Source organism: Fringilla coelebs, assembly GCF_963513975.1.
Source record: "Fringilla coelebs genome assembly, chromosome: 1".
In the NCBI taxonomy this organism is placed as follows: Eukaryota; Metazoa; Chordata; class Aves; order Passeriformes; family Fringillidae; genus Fringilla; species Fringilla coelebs.
The window spans coordinates 5,383,137-5,404,810 of NC_140028.1; the positions used below are offsets into that span (position 1 = coordinate 5,383,137).

General features: G+C 45.3%; 1 protein-coding gene across 1 annotated transcript in view; it reads left to right on the forward strand.

Annotated features, from left to right (window-relative positions):
• Positions 1–786: 786 nt before the first annotated feature.
• KCNK9 (potassium two pore domain channel subfamily K member 9) overlaps positions 787–21,674 on the forward strand; it is a gene marked incomplete at both ends in the record, with an annotated part of 87,876 nt that continues 66,988 nt past the window's right edge. The window contains one exon of the mRNA XM_084212225.1: positions 787–1,369. Within this exon, the coding sequence (XP_084068351.1) occupies positions 787–1,369 (583 nt within the window). The remainder of the gene's footprint in view (positions 1,370–21,674) is intronic.

Below are 21,674 nucleotides of genomic sequence, written 5' to 3' on the forward strand. Positions count from 1 at the left end.
CGCTCCTCCCCGCAGCCCGCGGCCGGAGCCAGCGCCCGCCGCCGTCCCGCCCCGCCGCTGCCCCGGGCAGGTGCTCGGTCCGCGGCTGCCGCCGCCGCCTCCCCGCCCGCCGGCCGGGGCGGCTCCGCGCCGCTCCTCCCGCTCGCGGAGCGCCGGCTCCCCGCCGCCAGGGCCACGCCGCCGGCCCGGCGCCCCCGCCTCCCGCCCGAGCGGCGGCGCGGCCCGGCGCGCCCGGGGATGCTGCCCCCGGCCCCGCGCCCGCCGCCTGACACCGCCGCCGCCGCCCTCGCCGCGCCGGACGCCGCTCCGCTGCCCACGCCGCGGCCACCTGCAGCAGCAGCAGCAGAGGCAGCAGCAGAGGCAGCAGCTGCCCGGCTCCCCGCCGCCCTCCGCGTACCGCGGCGGAAGGAATAGAGCGCCCAGCCCGTCCCGACCCTCCCGGCCGGCGCTCCCGCAGGCAGCCGGGGCCGGGGCGGGTCGGGTCCCCGACGGCCGGAGCCCGGGAGCCCTCCTCCCTTCGCCCCGCTCCTCCTCCGCGGATGGGCGCGCTGCCGCCGCCCGGCTCCCCCCGGCCCCGCCGCTCCGCCTGAAGAAACTTGGGACGGCGGCGGCCTCCGCCTCCCCGCCGCGCCCCGCCCGGGCTGCGGGCGACCCTTCCCCGCGCCGCCGCGCCAACTTCGCGGGGGGACCCGCCCGCCGCAGGACTCCGTGCCGGGGCCGTCGGCCCCTCGGCGGGGACCCCCTGCCCCTGGCCTCGGTGCTGGGGAGGAGCGGGGGGTACCCTGGATGGCCCTGCGCACTGGGACGGCTTGGTTTGGGCAGGTCCTACGCAGAGTTTCCCGGCTTCAGGGCACCTGGTCCCGGCGCTCCAGCAGCCTCCTGTGCCTCTCTTCTTCCCAGGAGCCCGAGCAGGCGGGCGGGGAGCGACCGCCGCCGCAGCACAAGCTGCCCCGGAGCGGCGGCAGCGGCGGCGGGCGCCGCCGGCCCCCCCGGCAGCTGCTCCCCTGCTGTAGCTGCTGCGGCCTGTCGGAACCCCGGGCGGCCAGGGGGGGACATGGTCCCCTCACTCGCCCCTTGCTGGCGGCCATGAAGAGGCAGAACGTGCGGACCCTGTCCCTCATCATCTGCACGTTCACCTACCTGCTGGTCGGGGCTGCCGTCTTTGATGCCCTGGAGTCCGACAACGAGATGCGGGAGGAGGAGAAACTCAAAGCCGAGGAGATCCGGCTCAAAGGAAAGTACAACATCACCAGCGAGGACTACCGGCAGCTGGAGTTGGTGATCATGCAGTCCGAGCCGCACCGCGCCGGAGTCCAGTGGAAATTCGCCGGCTCCTTCTACTTTGCCATCACGGTCATCACGACCATCGGTGAGTGACTCCCCTCGGGGAGACCCTGTGGGGCCAAGGCCGGGGCTGGGGCAAAAACTTCCCGGGCTGGAAAAAAAGGGAGAGGGGCAGGGAGGCTGTGGCATGCAAGGGTGTCTGTGCTGGATGAGTCTTTTTGCTTCCGTTCCGTGTTACATAATTTAATGCTCTTCTTGGGCACTTGTTGGACTTGAGGGTGTCCCACACCTCTTCTCCTGGAGATGGATTCTCTGTCTTTTGGGTGACTGGAGAAGAGTGGGGCTGGTCTGGCTAGGGGCATTGGCACTGGCCAGGTGGCTACCATGGTACTGTGGCTTGGATGGAGAGGAAGAGGGAAGAAGAGGGAAGAGGCAGAGTGACACTCCTGGGCTTCCCCTCAGGAAGAAGGCCCTGTTGTCACACTCCTTTTTCCACCTTAAGAGACATGGGGAAAACTTAGGCAAAAAGCAGCTGGAGGAGAATGAAAATGATGAGGGCATGGGAACTGGATCAGCTGGGAAAGCCCTTAATGTAGCCAGGCATGGATAGACCTGCTTTTGCAAACTTTGTTTCGGAGTTGGCAAGGGCAGTGGTGGTGGTTCCCACAGCTGTGCTCAAACCCTGGGCACTGATAATGTGTTCCTGGAGTTTTTATTGCAACTGGAGCATCTGATGTGACAACAGGTCACAGTCTGCATTTCCCCTTTGTGGGCACATAGTCTGCCAGGCAAAAGGATGATGCCTGCTGTCACATCCATGCTGCCCAGCTTCCCAGATGTGCTGCTTCCCAGGACAGTCAAGGGGCAGTCAGTGGACACAGCCACAGGCTGTCATTTTGTACTTCCCTGCTTCCCTCAGATAAAGCTGAGAATTTGTCACAAAGTTTGCTTCTCTGCCATAAAAATAAATACCACAGTGACTAGAGGCTGCGGAGCGCACACAGAACTGTGCTACAACTCTGGCTCTGGCTGGATGAGCAGGTTTACTCGTGCTGGTTTTGTGTTCTTTAAGGTGGGTTTACCAAGGCAGTTGATAATGGTTTTTTCCCAGATCTGTGGAGGTCTGAAAAGACCCCTCTAACTCAGTGGCTGTTTGAAAGTGCATTAGACATAAAAGGACATGAAATTAGTTCAGAAGGACTTGGTCTTTTTGCCATGTAGGGACTGTTACAAGAAATTTTCACACTACCACCTGAAGATACTGAGTTTTCAGCAGAACGTGCTGTCCACTGCACTTTGAAAAGTGTCTGCTTATGTTTGTATTTGACTATATTTACCTGGGGCAGTAAAAAATTTCCTTAGAAAGACCATCTGACAGGATAAAGCCTATTTGCCCTTACAAAGATAAGATGTTTAAGGGTTAATTTCCTCTACCTTTCTGTTATTAGCTATATTAATACAAATGCATGTATTATCAGGTTATAGAATATAAAGTAGAATGCAACTTTGGCTGATGATTTGTATTTCCCGCTGTTGGTTACAATGTCAGAACTCTCTTTCCTCCTTTGACCACTGAGTCTCTTCTCCTCAGCCTGTCTCTTGCCACTTGTGTGTGCTAAGTGAATACTGCTCTGTCGTGCTGCTCTGTGTTACAACAAGCCTTCCACACACACTCCTGTGTGCTCACGGTGTCCTGTACTCCTGCCTAGGAGCTGCCTGCAGTACTTGCTGCGTTCTTAAGGTCTGTTGGCGAAAGATAGAAAGGGCTGTTTGTACAGGAACTTGCTGTTTTGATGGTATTTTACCCATAAACAAGTACAACCTGCATGGGAAGTTGTAGCATTTCCTCCTTCAGAGGGCTGGGATTTGTTTAGGAAGCTTGGAGAACCTCAGAATGCATTTCTGTAGGCAGAGGTGCTTTGGGATGTATGAATTGTTTAAATTTAAAAATGTGTATAGCAACAGGGAACCACTGGGAGGAAGACTGATAATAAAGAATGATGCAGAAAGTTGCAGACATTCTGTAACAATTGTTCACTTGGGAAGCTGTGCTCTGGGAGGATATCTGATCCGTCTTTCAAAAGTTTATTAATAGTTGCTCTCTGAATCTTGCCAAATGCAATTCTATTTTTTGTACCATCACTTCAGTACTAAAGTGGCTTCATGATGTTATCTGATCTACAGCTAGTTTGTAAAAGTAAGCATGGAAGATTTTTCTTTAATTTCTTATTTATCCTCTACTAATTTGTCTCATGGATGGGAAAACCCCCAAAAACTACTTTGTTTAAGTTCTTAGAAAAATAAGAGTTGTTATCTATGTTTCTTGTCCAGGGAAGTGACCTACAATGTTCATATTAATATTTTGTGCTGGCTATTTCTTTTCAAATCTGTGTGTGTGCTCTCATATACATCCTTCTCCCTCTAAAACCTTCTGGACAGACTTCCAGAAGCACATACAGTGGGGTGTGCATCGGTGAGCCTGCTTTACTCAGTATGTACTCTAGCAAAACTGTGTTTTAAATATCATTGCAGGCTAACCTTTAAAAGAGAATGAACAAAGACCTTGCCTAATCTGGAAGGGTACCTCTATCTCCACAAAACATCCCTTCAGACAAAGCAGTGATAGGAATCGGCGGACCAGAAAGTCGAGCAAGATGCATATGGTTGCAGACTAATTTATGTCTAACTTAATTGTACTCTGTGATATTGCCATGCTAGCAACATGTCTGGAGTGATTACCTCTTCACTGTGCTGGTTTCAACTACTGTGGCTTTAATTTAATCAAAGGTGTTCATGGTTGGCCATGGCCCATCAGTAGCCAGGGAGAAGCCGGTGCTTCTCTCCCAGTGCCAGGGGACAGGTCCAACAGTGTCCCCAGACCATGGAACAGGTGCCCCATTGCCCCTGAGACATGGGGCTGAAGGGACAGCTCCGGCAATGCCCCCAGTCTGCCGTGTTGAAGGGACACCTCTGGCAGTGTCCCCAGACTGTGATGCTGAAAGGACACCCACGGCAGTGTCCATGGTGCTCAAGGTCCAAGTCCGGCAGTGTCCCCAGTGTGTGGTACTGAAGGGACAGCTCCGGCAGAGTCCTCGGGCTGTGGTGCTGAAGGGACAGGGACAGCTCCGGCAGTGTCCCCAGTCCATGGTGCTGGAGGGACAGGGACAGCTCCGGCAGTGTTCCCAGTCCGTGGTGCTGGAGGGACAGGGACAGTTCTGTCAGTGTCCTCAGTCCGTGGTGCTGGAGGGACAGGGACAGCTCCGGCAGTGTCCCCAGTCCATGGTGCTGAAGGGACAGGGACAGGTCCGGCAGTGTTCCCAGTCCGTGGTGCTGGAGGGACAGGGACAGCTCCGGCAGTGTTCCCAGTCCATGATGCTGAAGGGACAGGGACAGCTCCGGCAGTGTCCCCAGTCCATGGTGCTGGAGGGACAGGGACAATTCTGTCAGTGTCCCCAGTCCGTGGTGCTGGAGGGACAGGGACAGGTCCGGCAGTGTCCCCAGTCCATGGTGCTGGAGGGACAGGGACAGCTCTGGCAGAGCCCTGGGGCTGTGGCGCTCGGGTTCGGTTCCCGTCCGCCGCCGCAGCTCCGGACTCCTGTCCTCGGGCAAGCTCTGCGGCTTGTTGCTTCTCGTGGAAACGCATCCTTAAAGACCTGTTTGGAAAAGACCGAGAAAACCTGAAAATCTCCTGTGTGAGGCAAAGCACTGAGATTTGGTCAAGTCTCTCATTTCCTCTAATCTATGGTATTTGGCTTTTATTGGCGGATGGTTGGGGGTTAGTGCTCACTTGTTAAGCTGATTATTAAATTAAAAAGTGAGAGTTAATCAAGTATATGAAAACAGGGTTGTTTTTTTTTTTTTTAACCTGGGGCAAAAGATGTGTTTCTATTCCTCAGGTGCAATGTTCTTGTCCTTTCTTTCTTTCCTTTTCATTTTCTTTTTATTTTAAACCAACACAACAATGGAAAGGTCGACAACAGCAGGTGCTACAACACTCGATGAGTCTGCTCTTAAAATCAATTAGTAGAAAATCCTCTCCCCCTCCCCTTCTTCTCCCCCAGTTTCTACAAAGTTTTGGCTGTGTTTGAATTGTGTAAAAGTTTTTAGGGGATCAAAAAGAGTTAATAAGCTTTTTTTGGCGCTCAGCAGGTGCTGCATTCATTTCAGGACTGTTCTTGTTTCAGAGTGAGCTAGTATGAATTCCTATCCATTTCCATTTGCACAGTCAAAATGACGAAAAAGAGTGGTTTAATGAAGTTCTTCATCCAGCTATTTGTCTTTTATGAGATATGCTATAGAATATACCACAGAGTTCATTTAAAGGCTTGATACTATGAATAAAAACACCACCTTCCAAAAACAAAGGCTTATTTCTAGGATTTCTAGCAAGTTTTAATGCCCTTTTCTATAGGTCATTAAACTGCTTTTCTGTAAGCAGGTGTCAACACTGTCAAAATGTGTTATTGGTACGGATATCGCTCTATCATTTAGGCCTTAAAGGGTGATAGTTGTACTTGATTTAACACCACCAAACTCTAGTAAACACTGAATATTTCTGGAGGCTTGTGCAGAATGTAAAGAACTGAAAGCTGCTTGTGTCACCCTAAATTGAACTGAAACAACAAACAGATTGAAAATTGTTATTCATGTATTTTTTCCTGAGAAGTGACTCTAAGGGGAGCAAAATTAAGGCAGTCTGTGCTGTGAATTATGAGTCTCTTTTTGTAGCTTTTAGGCCTCTGTTTTCAGTTTTTAACCTACTATAAGCAGTGAGTGAACTATTCAGATAAAATACTTTTTAAAAGAATGTCGTGCAATACCTGTAATGGTGAATGGAACATCCACCTATTGACAGCTGGTTGGCTGCTGAGTAGCCAAACACTCAGGAGCTGTCTGCATCCAGATGAGGACATTTCATACTTCTGGCAGATGGCGTCCTGACAGGGAGTTTGAACCTGCATTAATGAACTAAGCAAACACATGCTTAAATCCATTTTGGGAGAGCGGTTGCATCTCCGTGTTCTTTCTCTGCATCGTTTTACCCTTCCATAAAATGGGTGTAAAAACACCAACTTAGTAGTGCAGTGATGTCTCTAATTTGGGTAAGGAAAAGATTGAACGGTTCTCACAAGTGAATTATTTTGTTTGTTGCTCCTCTTTTAAGACTAACCTCTGGTGTTTTGAGTCTGCTTTTGGTTTTTGATGGATGGTAATATTTGGAGCCAGTCCATTGAAAAGGTTTGAGTAGGGAATCGTGGCAGATGGACAACCTGCAATGGAGAGAAAGAAAAGAAAGGAAGAAAACAGCACATGTAAGAGAAGAGATTAAGAGTAAAGACACAAATAGTTTGGTCAATTAACTGTGACATTCATGACTTGCCAGGACCATGAAGGTCATATCTTGTTAAAAAACCAAACAAGCACAGAGTAGATTAAGCCAATCAATTATTAATAAATTCAGGTGAAAGCAGAGAGCAAGATTTTCTGGTGAGACAAATGCTTGTAGATGCACTGAAGTAACAAATCTCTTCACTCATGCCATCTGAAACTTTAGTGGAGGAAACTGGATGCTGAGGACCTGAATATCTGCTGGAGGTATCTCCAAACCAAGAAGGAGGTCTGCTACAGTGAGCCCTGTGAAGATGGACTGCGTGTGGGATTTTTCTCCCCTGCAAAACTAAAATAGTCTGGAAGATTGTTTCACACTATATTCTTTGTCTGATGAAAATAAGTTTAAAAAAAAAAAAAAAAAAGAAAGAAAACAATACCAGAATAGTGTTCTGCCAACAAAGGAGACTTTGAGGCTACTTTGCTCACATTTGTGGATAAAGTTCTTGAGTTCTTGAAAACTGGTTTTGCAATGATACCTCAGAGTCCTGCCAGAGGCACTTCAGCAAAAGCTTTTTAAAAATCATTGATAAACAAATAAAAATTACAGCTCAGAATGATGCTGAGCTGCAACTTCCCCCAGTATGGTTTATTGGCAGTGCAAACATAATTGTAAGAGTAGGAAAACAGTTTTGGGGAAATATTGAGAAACCTCTGGTCACTAGCTAGGTGGAGGTGCCTGAAGATTTCCTTAATGTAACAACACTGGAGAAATTAGTGTCTTGTAGATTTTTAGGATTTGGTGCTCTTTTACTTCCTCCTAACTATTCATAACTTCTTTCTTTACCTGAAGCAAGTGAGATTTAGATTAACTCTTCCCTGCCATCAGGATGGTTGTGTGCAGGTAGAAACTGCCTAAGGAGACTGCTTTAAAAAGAGATAAGACAAAAATCTCCCAGGAATGAATAAGCTGCAGCTGCTTTTGCCTTTGGAAAGGAAAATGGACTGGCTGACCTCTTGAAGTCTTTATCAGCAGTATGTTCTATGATTTTCTGAATCTTCCTTTTTCCCCCTACTTCTTGAGACCTAGTAGTTCTTGGGTCCACTTGTTTTTCTTGAGAAAAACCACAAAGATATTTGAAATTCTATTTTCTCCACTTTATAGTCTTTGCTTATTGATTATTTTTCTAGCCAGTAGACCCATTTATGGACACTTGCAAGTGTGAGAATAGAAATATCTGTGTTTACCCACAGTCAAGGTTAGAAGCTAGAGGTTTTGGTAAGTGTTTTAGGAAAGAAGTTAGGAGGAAGAGAATTATTCTGCTGATACAAGGACGGCAAGCAGAGGTTCACAGGCAGAACTGGGAATGAAAGAAGGTGTTTTTGACTAAGAATAAGGAAAGGAATTTAGCTGTTGGCAGTGGGCTTATGCCTCCTTCAAATAAAAATAATAAAAAACTTTTGCTTTTTCTTGGGACAGCTTCACAACTATGAGGCTTGACCAAAGGAAAACTGATTAATGGAGAGCTTCCCTGTTGGACACCATGAGTTTTGGGACAGGTGCTGCTGGTCTGGCACGAAGGACAGCTGAGAATGCTGTTGTGTTTCCTCGAATGAGCTGAGGTGCTCGGTTCCTTCAGTGTCGGAGCATATTCCCCCATAAATGCTGAAATCCTTTCTCATGGCTTTGAGCTGGATCTGCACAGAACTTTATACTCAGAATGCTGTACTGACATTAGGTGATTCATCTTCACAACACTTCTGTGTAAAAATTATCCTCAGTTTAGAAACAAGAAGAGAAAATGACTTTCTGAAGATGCAGGTTGGGAGCTATTTCTAATTGCCAAACTGCTCACTTCTTTCTCTTTTGGATGACATGGCATAAATTTACAGCCAGATTGAACAGTGGAGATGAACCAAAGTCAGAGATGCATAAGGAGTTCAAGGTGATACTGGCAAACTCCTGCAGCCTAGGTCTTCTGACATGCAGTAATAGCAGAACCTGGAGCTTTATTTCCTGAAGGTTCATGTGCTGTTCTGGCTAATTATCTCTGTTATTACTGTGTGTCTTCTGTCAAAGGCTCTTTAGGCTATCAGGTATCCACTTGCTATGGATTTTACTGAAGGTCCTTGGCTGGATATAGTTAGAGGCCACATAAAAGATCCCCTTCTCCTCTAACAGATACTAGCAAGGACATTACTGGTGATGCAGAACTAATGAGTCCTTGATGCCTGCAAGTGGAGCTAAGAGGTTACTGTGGACTTGCAACTGATGTTTGCTGTGTGTAGCAGGCCTATTCTCCTCTTTTTGGATAGTTTTGGATGAAGCCATGGACTGCTTCAGAAATTTCACCCATGGACATTGCTGCAATGCAATTCAGTTATCATTTTGTATTTTCTTGGGATTATAGTCTGTGGAATCTGCTGGTTTTAGGTAGATTTCCATGCTGCCGATACCCACCAGGTATCTCTGACTTGATTAGCTACAACTAAAATTGATATTGCTGGTGTTGTAGCTACAGCCTTTCCTTAGATTAAAGTGAGACTGTCTATGGACACCTCCTCTATAAAAGAATATTTGGCAAAAACAAAAAGAAAAAAGAAACAAAACAAAAACAAAAACCCCAAACCCAGAAATGAAGGCCTGATCCAAGGTTTATTATAAGTAGCAGAGAAAATATTTTGAATCACAGTTGTTTTGGATCAAGGCATTATTTGACAAGAATTCTTCAATGCAAGGAGCTATATTCTATAGAAACCAACTAATGGAAAATATCTTCAAAAACAGCTTTCAAATTTATTTATTTTTAATAACGAAGTTGACTTTGATATTTATACTGATTTGTATCTTTTTAATTGAAAGTGAAAGGCTAAACTTACATGCCTACTGCATACCTCAAACTTGAGCAAAGAGAAATCTTGAGGAAGAACGTTGATGTTGCTATTCTATTTTTTTGGTGGTGTGTGGTTCTTTTCTTGCTGTTTGTGTGTTTTCCTTGCTTTTATGACAACCAGACAGTTGACAACCTCTTCTGATCTATCACTTTCTGATCCACTGAGATGCTTTTCTTTTTTCTCAAGTGTAATGGGCACTTACATTTTTTCTGTTTCTGGGGAAGAATCCCTGAAGTTTCTTAGCAGTCTTTTTCATTTTAAGGAGTTCAATGACTTTTTTTTATTAATACCTGGCCAATTGCCACAAGAGGCTTAGGCAGTTATCAGTTGGTTAAAGGGTTCAATATCCTCTTTAACTGCTTTCATTATGGAGGTGATTAGGGCATGCCAGTGAAAGGAATCTCTCTATTAAGGGCTCCTGTATTTGTTACTTATTAGGATGATTAGGAGGGAGCAGACTGCTTTGTCCTTTCAATTCCCTGCACCAGAAGAAAAAAAAGAGCTTTGGAGAAAGCAGGCAAGTAGTGGGGTTAAAATGCATCTGATGGGAAGCTGATTGTCTCCTTGCTTTCCCATCAGAGAAGAGGACCTTCCTTCTCAGGCAGAAAAATTTCACAGAGGGCTCGAGGGCACAGATTGATGAATGAAACCTGCTGCAGCTCTCTAATTGTGTAGTGCAGGAGATTAGCTCTAAGGAAATGCTCACAGACTCCCAATTTAGGGATATTCTTGACATATTGAAGGGAAGATATAAATTAGGAGATCCACTCCTAAGGCAGTTGGCAATGTCAGCAATTTCAGATGTGTGCTACCATTAACTCATTACAGGGGTGTTTTGGGTGGAGATAGAATGTTTTATTTCTCTCACCCTCTTTTCTTTTGATGTCCTCTGGAAAGGATGTCCTCCTCCTATGTTTAAACCAACACGGGCTCTGGGAACTGTGTCAGAAATTAAATGTTGTAACAAACCTCAGCCACTTGAGTTTTGATTTGTCACTCTGCTGCATTTCACACCCACATGGAACTTCTCAGGACCAGACACAGTAGGAAAAGGTGTCAAATATTCCTGTTTCAGAGGGATATATCTCCATTACTTGAACTAATGAGCAGTTACTATTAGTTGTTAGTAGTTTGAGCTGTTATGGTGAAACAAGGCTAACTTCACTCAGTGCAAACAGTGTTTGCAGCAGTAATAATTTCTCAAATATCTGCAGTTTGGTGCTTAATTTAACTTTGCTCTGGATACATATAAAATACTGTACTGCAATGAAATTAATTCCAGGACCAGGAAGGACGTGGAGCCCTGACCATAAGGCTCTGCATGCAGGCTGTGTCATGTAAGATACTGCATCAAGAATATTTAAAAACAGTTCATGAAATAAAGATGATTGAACTCTCCATTACAATCTTGCATCAGAAAAGCATCTCATAGTTTTAAGGTGACTTGAAGTCTCAATGCTGGCTCACATCTTTTCAGGCCTTTGGGGACTTCTTGCACTTCCAGAGTAAACCATGAATTTTAGAAGAGTTCCTTACAGAATAAAACATATTGTATTTTCTGCTGAGAACTAGAAACAGTAGAAGGATGCTCTTTCAGCATTATCCAGGATCATCACATATACTAAGCTTTCAAAAAAACTGGATCGCCCCAGACTGCCAAAGAGGAAAAAAAAACCCTGTATTTTGGGATGTGGTAGTCTGGAGACCAACATTTGGGGAGTGAAGTCTCTTCCAACATTTAAAGTTATCCACCCACCATCACTTTGACATGTCCTCTAAAAACATTCCTGATCTACTGTTTGTTTGCTTGTAGACACCAAATATGTCTTTTTTTTTGTTTGTGTGGGGTGCTCTTCTCTTCTCTTCTCTTCTCTTCTCTTCTCTTCTCTTCTCTTCTCTTCTCTTCTCTTCTCTTCTCTTCTCTTCTCTTCTCTTCTCTTCTCTTCTCTTCTCTTCTCTTCTCTTCTCTTCTCTTCTCTCTTCTTTTTCCTGGTTTGGTATTTTTTTCAGTATTACTTAAAAGTGTTAGGAGTGACATTGGGTGGGTTCTAGGCAACTGATAGTTAAAACAGCAACACTGGATCTGTGCCGTTGGGAGCACCAGGTGAATTGACCTGAACTCTTCAGTTGACCTTACAACTGATACATTGATACAATTCACTGATCTTCCCAATCTCTCTACTTTGGAGTTTCTCCCCTCTTTTGCTGTTCCATGTGGGAATGAAGATCCCAAGAGGAAGAAGGAGGTGGTTGCTGTTCAGTCTGTACTGATGCCCTATCAACTCTTTCATTCATTTCTGGTATTTTTCTCTGACAAACAAAAAATGATCGTCCGGTCTTCTGGCAGCAAAGGCTTAAGCTCTTAAAACACATCCTGCCTAGTAGTAAAAGGCCTCTTATTTAAAGGGCACTTTTCAAAACAATTAGTACTTCAGCAGCAATGTGTTTACCTTAATGAGTGCACTCTGGCAGTCGGGGGAAAGAGCATGAGCTGATACCTAGAGATGTAGGCTAACATAGGCAAATTAGCAGTGCTACAAGTCAGTTACTGAATGTACTGCACATCCAAAAGGTTTATTTTAATGAGTGAAAAGCACTAGGTATGATTCAGAATACCTTAATTTTTTTTCTCCCCAGATATCCACCCCCTTTTATATCTTCTTTCAGAAGGCCTTGTACCACTCCTGTACTTGTGATAGTTTATGCTGTGTGGGTTGCATTCAGGTCTGGTTTGACTTGCTGGACTGGCACCAGAGACAATTTTTCATAAAGTTTCAGACTTGCTTCATTGCTCTTGCTGCCTGATGTTTGAAATCAGTCTCCTTATGATGTAGGCATGCTGCTGGCATTTTGGTATAACATAGATTTATTTCTAAAGGGTTCAGGAGGTTTTTCTTTTCCCAAGATGGATCACACACAGTAAAGGCTGGTGGTGTTGAAGAGGAAGAGGCACAGGATGCAAGCTTGGCTCTGAGTGCCCAGCAATAATTGTCATGGTGGAGGTTGCTGGCTCTTGGGGATGTGTGGTCCTGAATTGGATAACTAGATGGAGCCTGACTGCAGGTTGGGTGATGAGGAGTTAAATACTATTTCTGACAAGAATCCAGCCTGTGGAACATTTCAAATCTGACCAAAACTCCAGGTCTGGTTCTGAAGACCTCGAGTGTGGCACAGTGAATAAGGAGAAATGTTAACAGCGAGGAAGCATTAGAGTAGCAACAGAGAAAAAAACTTTTCTAGCAGTGATACTTGAGAAAACAGAAATGTGTTGGTGCAGGGTGCCCTAGGCTCTTCTTTGCTAGGTCTTGCAGAACAGGATGGACAAGCATCTGTCAGGAGTGACCCATGCATTCTGTCCTGCCTTGCGGCAAGGTATGGACTGGCCTCCTTGTCCTGTATTTTTAATGGTTCCCTACACACACAGGCTGTTTGAAGTTTGCCTTCGATCTTGCTTGGGATCTATGTACGTTTATCTTGTCCTTTTTTTTTTTTTTCTGAAGGTTTGGGCTTCCCTGAGGGGCTATCAGTGCATTCTACAATTCTGTCTCCAGCTGAATATTGGGATAAGAATCAAACCTCTTCTCTAACAGCAACTGTTCGGTGTTAGCAGTGTCACCAGCTTTTTATGGCTGCTGTTTGAACAGCCCAGCCAGTGGCTGTTGCAGGGAAAAACAAACATGCTGCCTATCTTTAAAAAAAGGACAGGAGAGAACATGGGCAGTTAATGCTCAGTCAACCTAAATTTGATCTTCAGAAAGATATTTGACCAAGCTGTTAATTGGCGTGAAAGTACCTAGGGGATAACAAGGGACAAGCAGGAACAACCCCAATTTTTTTCTTGAGTAACTCATGCTCTTCTGTGGGTTGTTTTTATTCCAGCAGATAGCTGATGGAGGGGGAATCAGTTGGTTGTGACATTTATTACATATGTGGCATGATAATAGCATTGAGTTCTCATAATTGCAGTAGAAAATCCTAGACTGGGTTAAACTGCAAGGTGACAGTAAAATCTGGGTGGACGCACACTGTGGACCAGAGGCTGGACAGTGACTGGGCTTCTCACATGTGTGAAAAACATATACACTGTGCAGGTGTAAATGGGGCAGAAAATACAAGCCCAAAGATCTGCTAAATCTGCCCCAGATGATTTCACAATAGGATTAAAAATGCAGAGATATTTATCACTGTTTGTCTGTCAGATTGGATGGACATAACATATGCAGTCATACAGGGGTCTGTCCTGTGGCTGGTACTATTCAAGTTTCCCATTAATGGCTTGTCTGGTAGAACAGAGAGTACACACATTAATTGTGAGGGGTGGCTAGCACTGCGAGGGCAGGAGCAGAATACAAAACGATTTTGCTAGATTGGAGAAATGGTCTGGAATCAATATGATGAAATTCAATAAAGTCAAGTGCACAGAATTACACTGAAGAAGAAAGTATCAAAGAGACATATAAAAAATGATATAAACTGAGTAGATGCAAGTACTACAACATTATGCTGATAAAGTGGTAAGACTTCAGCCTGGAAACTGAGTGCAGTTTTGGGCACGCAGTGTTTTGTGGAAAGATGAGAAAAATCAAAATGCTGAAAGAAAAATTAACCTGTATTCAGTGTGAAGTGGACAGAGATTGTTTAGCTTATATGAAATACATGAAGGGGGGAGAATAATAACAGGTTCAAACATGGGAAAGGTTGTTGTAAAGAGGACATTGATGTGAGTTTTTTCTGCATACATACCCAGATGTAGGTTGATCATCAGCTGTGAAAACAGCTGTAACATGATCTGCAAGGAACCTCCAGAGTGCCAGTAATGGGATATTTGTCTGAAGTGGTTTAACAATTATCCAAAACACACGGGTTTGGTATATTTCAGCCTGCCTCAGTTTTGACAGGGCTCAGTTACCTTTGGAGGCCCCTCCAGCCCTGTGTTCTAGGAATGGGTGGCTGAGAGCTGCCCTGCAGGAGCTGCCTGCTGAGCTGATTGACCCCTTAGTGGTGGACTGAGGATCTGAGCATCCTGCAACAGGCCAAATGGTTTATTGGGGTTTTTCCTCAGCTTCTTAGGTTATGCATTCAGTGGATGTTTCTAAATGCTGTGCTCAATGTACAGCAACATTTGCTGTCTGACAGTGGACTTTGTGATGGTCGAGGCTGAATTTGGGTCTAAGAGAGCTGTTCTGCTGGGACAGGCATCAATATTCATCTTGCAGCCCCTGCTCACTTGGCATTTTGGGTTGCATATTCTGTAATGCTGAAACAAAGAGGTTCCTCCCCTTTCCCTAAATCCCATGCATACAAACCAGCAATTTCCATAGCACAGACAATCATCCAATCTGTTACCTTGGCAGACACCAATGCCTTTCTACTTTGGAGGAAGGAAATCTATCCCATAATACACCTGTGCAATATATGGCAATGGCGATTTTGTTGCTAACCCCCGCAGCAATCAGTTTATGCCCTCAAGCATGAGATTTGATTATCCTTGTCATTATCTAAGATACAAATGTTATTAGCAGCCATAAAATTGTCCATTAAAGTGAGAGGAATTACTTGCCTGCACCAGGGGGAGAACAGATAATTTACCATACGGATTTAAGCCCAAATGCACTTTTTTTTCCAGAAGAACCCTCTAAGCCTTTGTACAGCCTCCATTTTTGCATTTCAAAATCTGTTTCCCCCTCCATGACCCTCAAGTCTGGGTCTTTTACCATAAGAGTGACATAGATACCTGCTGTTGAAATGACCTCAGAGATAATGACCACATATTTCTTCTGTCTTCCATAGCTTGGAATGAATGCTTCCCTAATTCTGGGATTGCAGATGCCCAAACTTTTGTTGGGTTCCGTATTTTCTAGACTTCAGCACTGGGGTGAACTTCATGTACACAGAAGCAGTTCTGGGTGCCTTGGGCTGGCTTGGCACTCATGGACTGACTGTGCACCACTGGCTGGGTGTAGGATCAGTTGATTTGCTCCTACCAGGGCCATTGTCAGGTTTTCTTGATCCTGCAGTACTAGGTTTTCATGGGAGGAAGAAGTGATGTATCACAGGGGCCAAGAAAAGATGCTGTGTCTGAGTGGGTGAGATCCAGGGTAGTGTCTGAAAAATCTCTTTGTCTTCCCTGGGACTGGCTGATTCATCCCCTTCCCACCACCCTGTTAATTCCTGTTCATATATCAGTTCACCGTAAAGCTGCTTTTTTATTCCCATGTGGTATTGTGTTCCCACCCCCTTCCAAAAACAGGGAGTGGGAGACAACACCCACAGCTTTCCCAACAGACAAAAATGGTGAATCCTGACAGACTGGAACAGATTCTGATCAGTTTTTCTCTGTAAATCCTGCAAAACTTGGTTGTTTTGGTGTATTTGTTGACTTTAAACTAAGATAAATGTGTGCAGAATGTGGTCTGGAGAGCCTGTATTTTGAAGGAAGCATCTCCTCCTACTCACCCAACAAATTTACACACACATGGTGTAGCATTGATATTAGCTCCTGTAGCAAATGGAAAATATGTCAGTAGCCCGAAAGGAATAGAAAATGTTCTCAAACAGGGCTTAAAAAAGTAAACAAACATCATATAACCAACAAAATCAATACAGCTCCATATTAGCCATTACAGATATCTCTGTATTTGTCTACATCATACTGTGCACATTTCAGCGCTGTGGAAAATGTAGAACCCAGGGGACCTAATTTCAGAACTTGGAGATGGTGTATTGAACACAAGGCCTGGGATAGAAGGCCTGGAAGAGATTTATGTTAAATAACAGAAGACTTTTTCCCCTTGAACCCCACAAAAGAGCATTAACTGACTCAAAGAAATGTAAATATATATACAAAACCAATAAATATTAATTGGTTCTACAACATTAATAGAAAAGACTCCTTGAAAACTCCTTTTTTTCAGTCATCTTCACTAACTTAAGGAAATCTTTGTGACAACTAATGTTAGGTTCAGGATGTCCAAGAGGAGGGAACAGCCTTTCTGCTTTCTGCATTCTAAAAGCTTTGTCTTCCTTAGCTGCTCTTCTGCTTGGAGGGAATCCGAGAGAGAGAAATATCCTAATGCTTTCCAGCCTTTGCCTCATGGCCTTCCTCTACTCTTCATATCTTCCAAAACAATCAGTGGTATTCAAGCTATTCTTGTGGGCTTCCCTATTAATTTCTTCAAGCCAAGCTGCTCTTGGCTGCTGTGAGCATCCCCTCTTCTCCTGTTCTCTTGGGAACTTGCTACTCTTATTTATCCAGGAAGCAAGAGTCAAGGTGCAGACTAAGCAGGTGGTTGATGCTCTTCCTAACCAGAAGAGCACATCTCAGTAGAAGCTGTGTGAGATTTAACAGGAGGAAATGCTCTTGTGACCCAGTGTCATTCTTTGGTTGCCTGTCTAGTACACTTAATATTGAGGGAACATCCCTCAATATTAAGTGTATTAAGTGTCTTTGGATGGGGACTTTTGCTTCCATTCACAGTGCAGAGCTCTTTGGCAAGGAGGGGCTGGCAAGATTTCCTGCACAGGACATGGGTAGAGACTTTGAAGAAGAGGAAGAAGCTGGAAACAACTATTAGGACAAAATGGACCATTGCTTGGAATCCTACACTCAGGTGATTTCCTGAAAGAGAAATGTTTGGTTTTGGTGGTCTTTGGTCTTCTGGAGTTTTAGTGCCGTGGATCAGCAAAGCTGTGCTGAGTGTGCTGGAGACCCACAGGAGCTGTGCCTCCCTGTGTTTGCTTTTCCACTAGAAAGATAATATTACTTAAAAGATAGATAGATAGATAGATAGATAGATAGATAGATAGATAGATAGATAGATAGATGATAGATAGATAGATAGATAGATAATTTATTTTCTTTTAATGTGATGTGCTCCAACTCTTTAACAAGTGTCCATAGGCCCTCTGTGAGGTTCACAGCCTTTCATCCTGAAGGGTGATACTGAGGGTTCTTGTCCCTCCTCTGCCTTCTATTCCACCTCCCCTTGATGTTGATCTCACTGCTCAGAGTGCCTGCAGCATGCACGAGACCCAGGGGCCTGGGCTTCTTGTCTCTTTAATGGCATTCTATGAGCTTGTGTTCAGAGAGAGAGACAGAAAGATCAAAGGCTGTGCAAGTGCACTGTGCTTGATTTTGCTTACACCAATACAAATCGATTGACTTCACCGAGTTATGAGGGATTTACAGCTAGGGGAGAACAGATTCTGACCTAATGGCTCCAAAAGAGGCTTTTCTTGGATGAGCAATGTAATTAGAGCACTGGAACAGACAGATTTTGTGACTCATCTGTGGGTCTGCAGTCTTTTCTTTGCTTCTAGTAGGGTGCTCACTAATGTCACCACACTTTCATTTCACCCGTGGGCTGATCTAATGAAGGACCAACCTTTGCTTGAACAGAGATCTCTGTTCAGCTGCAGAGCATCCTCCAATCTTCATGTCACTGTGAAGACTTCAAGCTCAGGACCAGACATGGGGGTAGTGGAAAATTTCCACTCTCTTCCTTTGTTGTACCGAAGCAGAGGATTAAAATAACTAAAAAAACAAAGCAGGGGCCAGGGAGAATGACTGATGACTGAGTCCACTTACCAATCTGAAACATGTGTCCTAGGAAGGGGAAAAATCATGTACCCAGATCAACCTGCTCTGTACATCCAGCTGGACAACAGTATGTGAAATCAGTAGCTGCTTTTCACAGCTGCTTTTCAGAGCTGGATGGAGGTCTGGGGATGAAGTATTTTTGTAAGAAGATGCCACTTCACTGAGACTGCAAAACATTCATTTGGAAAAATTTGTTTCCTAAGTTTGGGGCTGAGGAGGTAGTCATGGCTAGTGTACGAGGGACTTGGCCTGGATTTGGGAGGACTGGAGCTGAGTGCAGTCACAAGGCTCAGGCCTCCCCGTGTATGGGGGCTGTGCTGGGCACAAGGGCCTGGCAGAGAGCTGGCAGCACTCAGGAGATGGAGGTGGTGCAGTTTTGGCTGCTGCTTCTCCTTTGGTCTCAGTGCAACAGGAATTGGAGTCAGGGGCCAGCTGTTGGGGTTGGGCTGGTGGCCGTGACCGTGACAGCAGTGATGGCAGGGTGTGTCAGGGCAGTGCTGTCACCCTGCTCTGTGTGTAGTGCCACCTCTTTCTCACCCACCCCTCGTTTCATCTGAGCTGTGAGACCACGGTAGTTTCAGGAAATGATGGGGGAGCAGTGGTGCAATGGGCTGGAGTTTAGCATGGGTTGGGCAAGGTGAGACAGTGACACCAAATCTGGCATCACTGATGGTTCCTTCAAAATGTTTCGGGGCCACAGACATGGGGAACTCAGTGGAGTCGCCCACCTTACCTGCAGCCTCATCCTTTGTGTCTGTGTGCTCTCTTCTGAAGCCTTCCAGGTGCCAGAGTGCATCTGCACTCCAAAATCACAACCTGCTGCAGCCATCCCTCTGCCAGGTGTAGCCCTCTGAAGTGGGTTGCTGCTTGTGGGGCTCACATTCAGCACAGACTGTAAGACCCACCTGGAAGAAGGTGAACTTCTATGTGCTGATTCATGTGCCTCACCACTTGGCAGTGGCAATAGCACAGCTATATGTGCAATTGGATTTGATGTCAGTTTTCTTCTGATTTGCCACTCATTGAAACTGAGAGCCAGTCAGGATGATTGGTCCTGTCCTTGGATTCAAGCCCTGCTGCACTGGGCTCCCTACCAGCACGAAATTCAGAGTAATTTCAAAAAAGTGTCTAGAAGACCACAGAACTAAAGCTCCATTTTCAAAAGTAGCTCTTGCACTTAGGAGGCTGCTTTCCAAGCCAAGGAACCTCATACCTGCCAAATATGGGTTTGGAACACAGGTTGGTTTGAGTGTGAAGTCATTGAAGAACAGGAGAAAAATACGCCTTTCAGGACAGTTTATAAAAAAGGAGTACAGGTGCCTGGTAACTCCAAATCCTTTGGTAATCCACTTCTTCAGCTATCTGTCACACAAACATCCCTGGAAAGATTTTTCTCTCTTGTTACACCTGAGGAAGTAAGTCAGCATGTGGAGTATTAATGAAAGCTACTGTCTCTTGTTCATTAAAACTGTTCTTTTTGCTTGCTGACTCATAAGGTACCAACTCACGTTGATTTTCACTTGATGAATACCTGTAAAACGCAGGAATAAGTCTATGCTTTAGAGAAATTTCTGTTGCTTTGAGGCAGGTCACAAATGAGTGTAACAAGTAGTAGGACGAAGGGAGAGGAAAACAGTAACAGATTCTGCTAATTGCTCTTAGATGCCGCTATCACTGATCAGGTGAAGAATTTATCCCAAGAAAGATACTGGGCTTGTGGGTTAGTTCAGGGACACGTTTTGCATCCAAGATGCTGTGAGGAAAAATGCCAGGAGACGTGTTTTGAAGGAAGCAAAAAATTGTAGTCACAGCTGGCACAAATGGCATTGCAGATGGGAAAGTGGGTGATGAGAAAAGAGAACTGGGAAAGATGGGACAACGTTGTGTGGTCATGAAAAGCTTGGAGATGTGGGAAAAAGAAAAGTTAGTAGAGAGGAAAGGGGAAAGCTCTTGAGGTTTTGTGCTGCTCAGAATTGAAGTCTTGGCCTTGGTTTGCTTTAAAGCTTTTTCCAAGATGTCCCCACTGAACTGAGTAGCCTGCAGGTATAGAACATCCCAGCTTATACAAGTGCAGTTTAGAACAGTCACAACTTGACTGACCTTCCCTGGTGGTGGTAATTGGACTTGGCTAAGGGTTTTCTTTCTTTTCATGCCATGTACGATTGTAGGGATCTGGATGCAGGATGCACTGTCCTTTCTGAAAGAGTCTGAAGCTATGTATTTTATTTTTTAAGCCTCCAGAGATAAGCACTACCATAAGTCCCCAGGCTATTTGCGCTGCACAGCTATCTGTATAATGGTCTCATACAACATAAGAGGTTCACACAGCTCACAAAGTTCCAATACAGGCAGGATCAAAGCATCCCAGCAGTGTTTTGCCTTAACCTACAGGTTTTGTGTGCTCTCTGCAGTGGTTTTAGCATCAGCCTCATTAGCAGCAGAGTTCCTCTTAATGATTAACAACACTTTAGCAGTCTTTGGGGTTAAAACTCTGACGAGAGAGTCATAAAACTCTTTGTGCTGTTCTGACATGTAGAGGTATTTGGCTTTGGAAACAGTTATGCCTCAGCAGGATTAGATAATATAGAAATGCTAGACCTGTGCCATTAAAGCCATTGATCAATAATCTGCAATCCTAATTTTCCAACCTCAGAGGTTTCTTAATGACATCAGCTGAATCTGTGGCCACCTTCCAGCTCTGGGTGTTTGGAAACAGACCTCTAAGGAGGGAAGCTGCCGCTGCAATGTGTGGCAGACATGCTGATGCTTCTGTCTTCAGCCTGGGGCAGGGCCATGCAAACCTTCCTGGAGCTATTCTCTAGGTCAAACCACGCTCAGGGAGCACTAAATATTGTCACTATTTCTTGTGTGACCAGGGAGAGCTGAATTACCTTGGGGAGGAAGGAACCGGCCAAATCCGCTCTGGTGGCCGCACCGCCCCGGAGAGGAATTTTGATGGTGAGCACACAGCTCCAAAGTGCCTGTGATGTTCAGCTGCCATCAGTGCAGTGCTGAGGCAGACGTGCTGCTTCCTCCCTGGATTGTGTATTTTGAGCACGTTTCAGTAGTGCTCCAAGTTAACTTTTTTTTTTCTCTTCCTCTACAGTGCCAGTCATTGGCTTTTCTTCATTTTAGTGATTAATTGCTCTAAATACTCCTGCTCCTGGACTGCAGGAGTACAATTTCTGTGCTGTATTTCATCTGAACTTGCTATGCAAGTACAGGCGAACTTGGGGGAGTGCACACACCCACGTCTTGCTAGGTAGAGATGGTTGCCAGAAGGACACCAAGTAAAAGAACAGTTAGTTCTTAAACAAGGGTATAATCTAATAAGAGGAAAAAAAAAAAAAAAAAGAAAATTACATACTGGAATCTTCAGTGCCTTTCCCCTCCCCCCAGTTTCAAAATTTACAGCTAGTACAACCCCTGACTAGAGCAGTGATTTAAATATATATATAGGCATCTGTGCTTCTAAGAAAAGGAAGTGTGTCTGTTTGGGGAGCTGTGTGGAATGAGTTGGTGGATCTCAGTCCAACTTCTGGCAGACAGGTTTTCACATTGCTCAAAG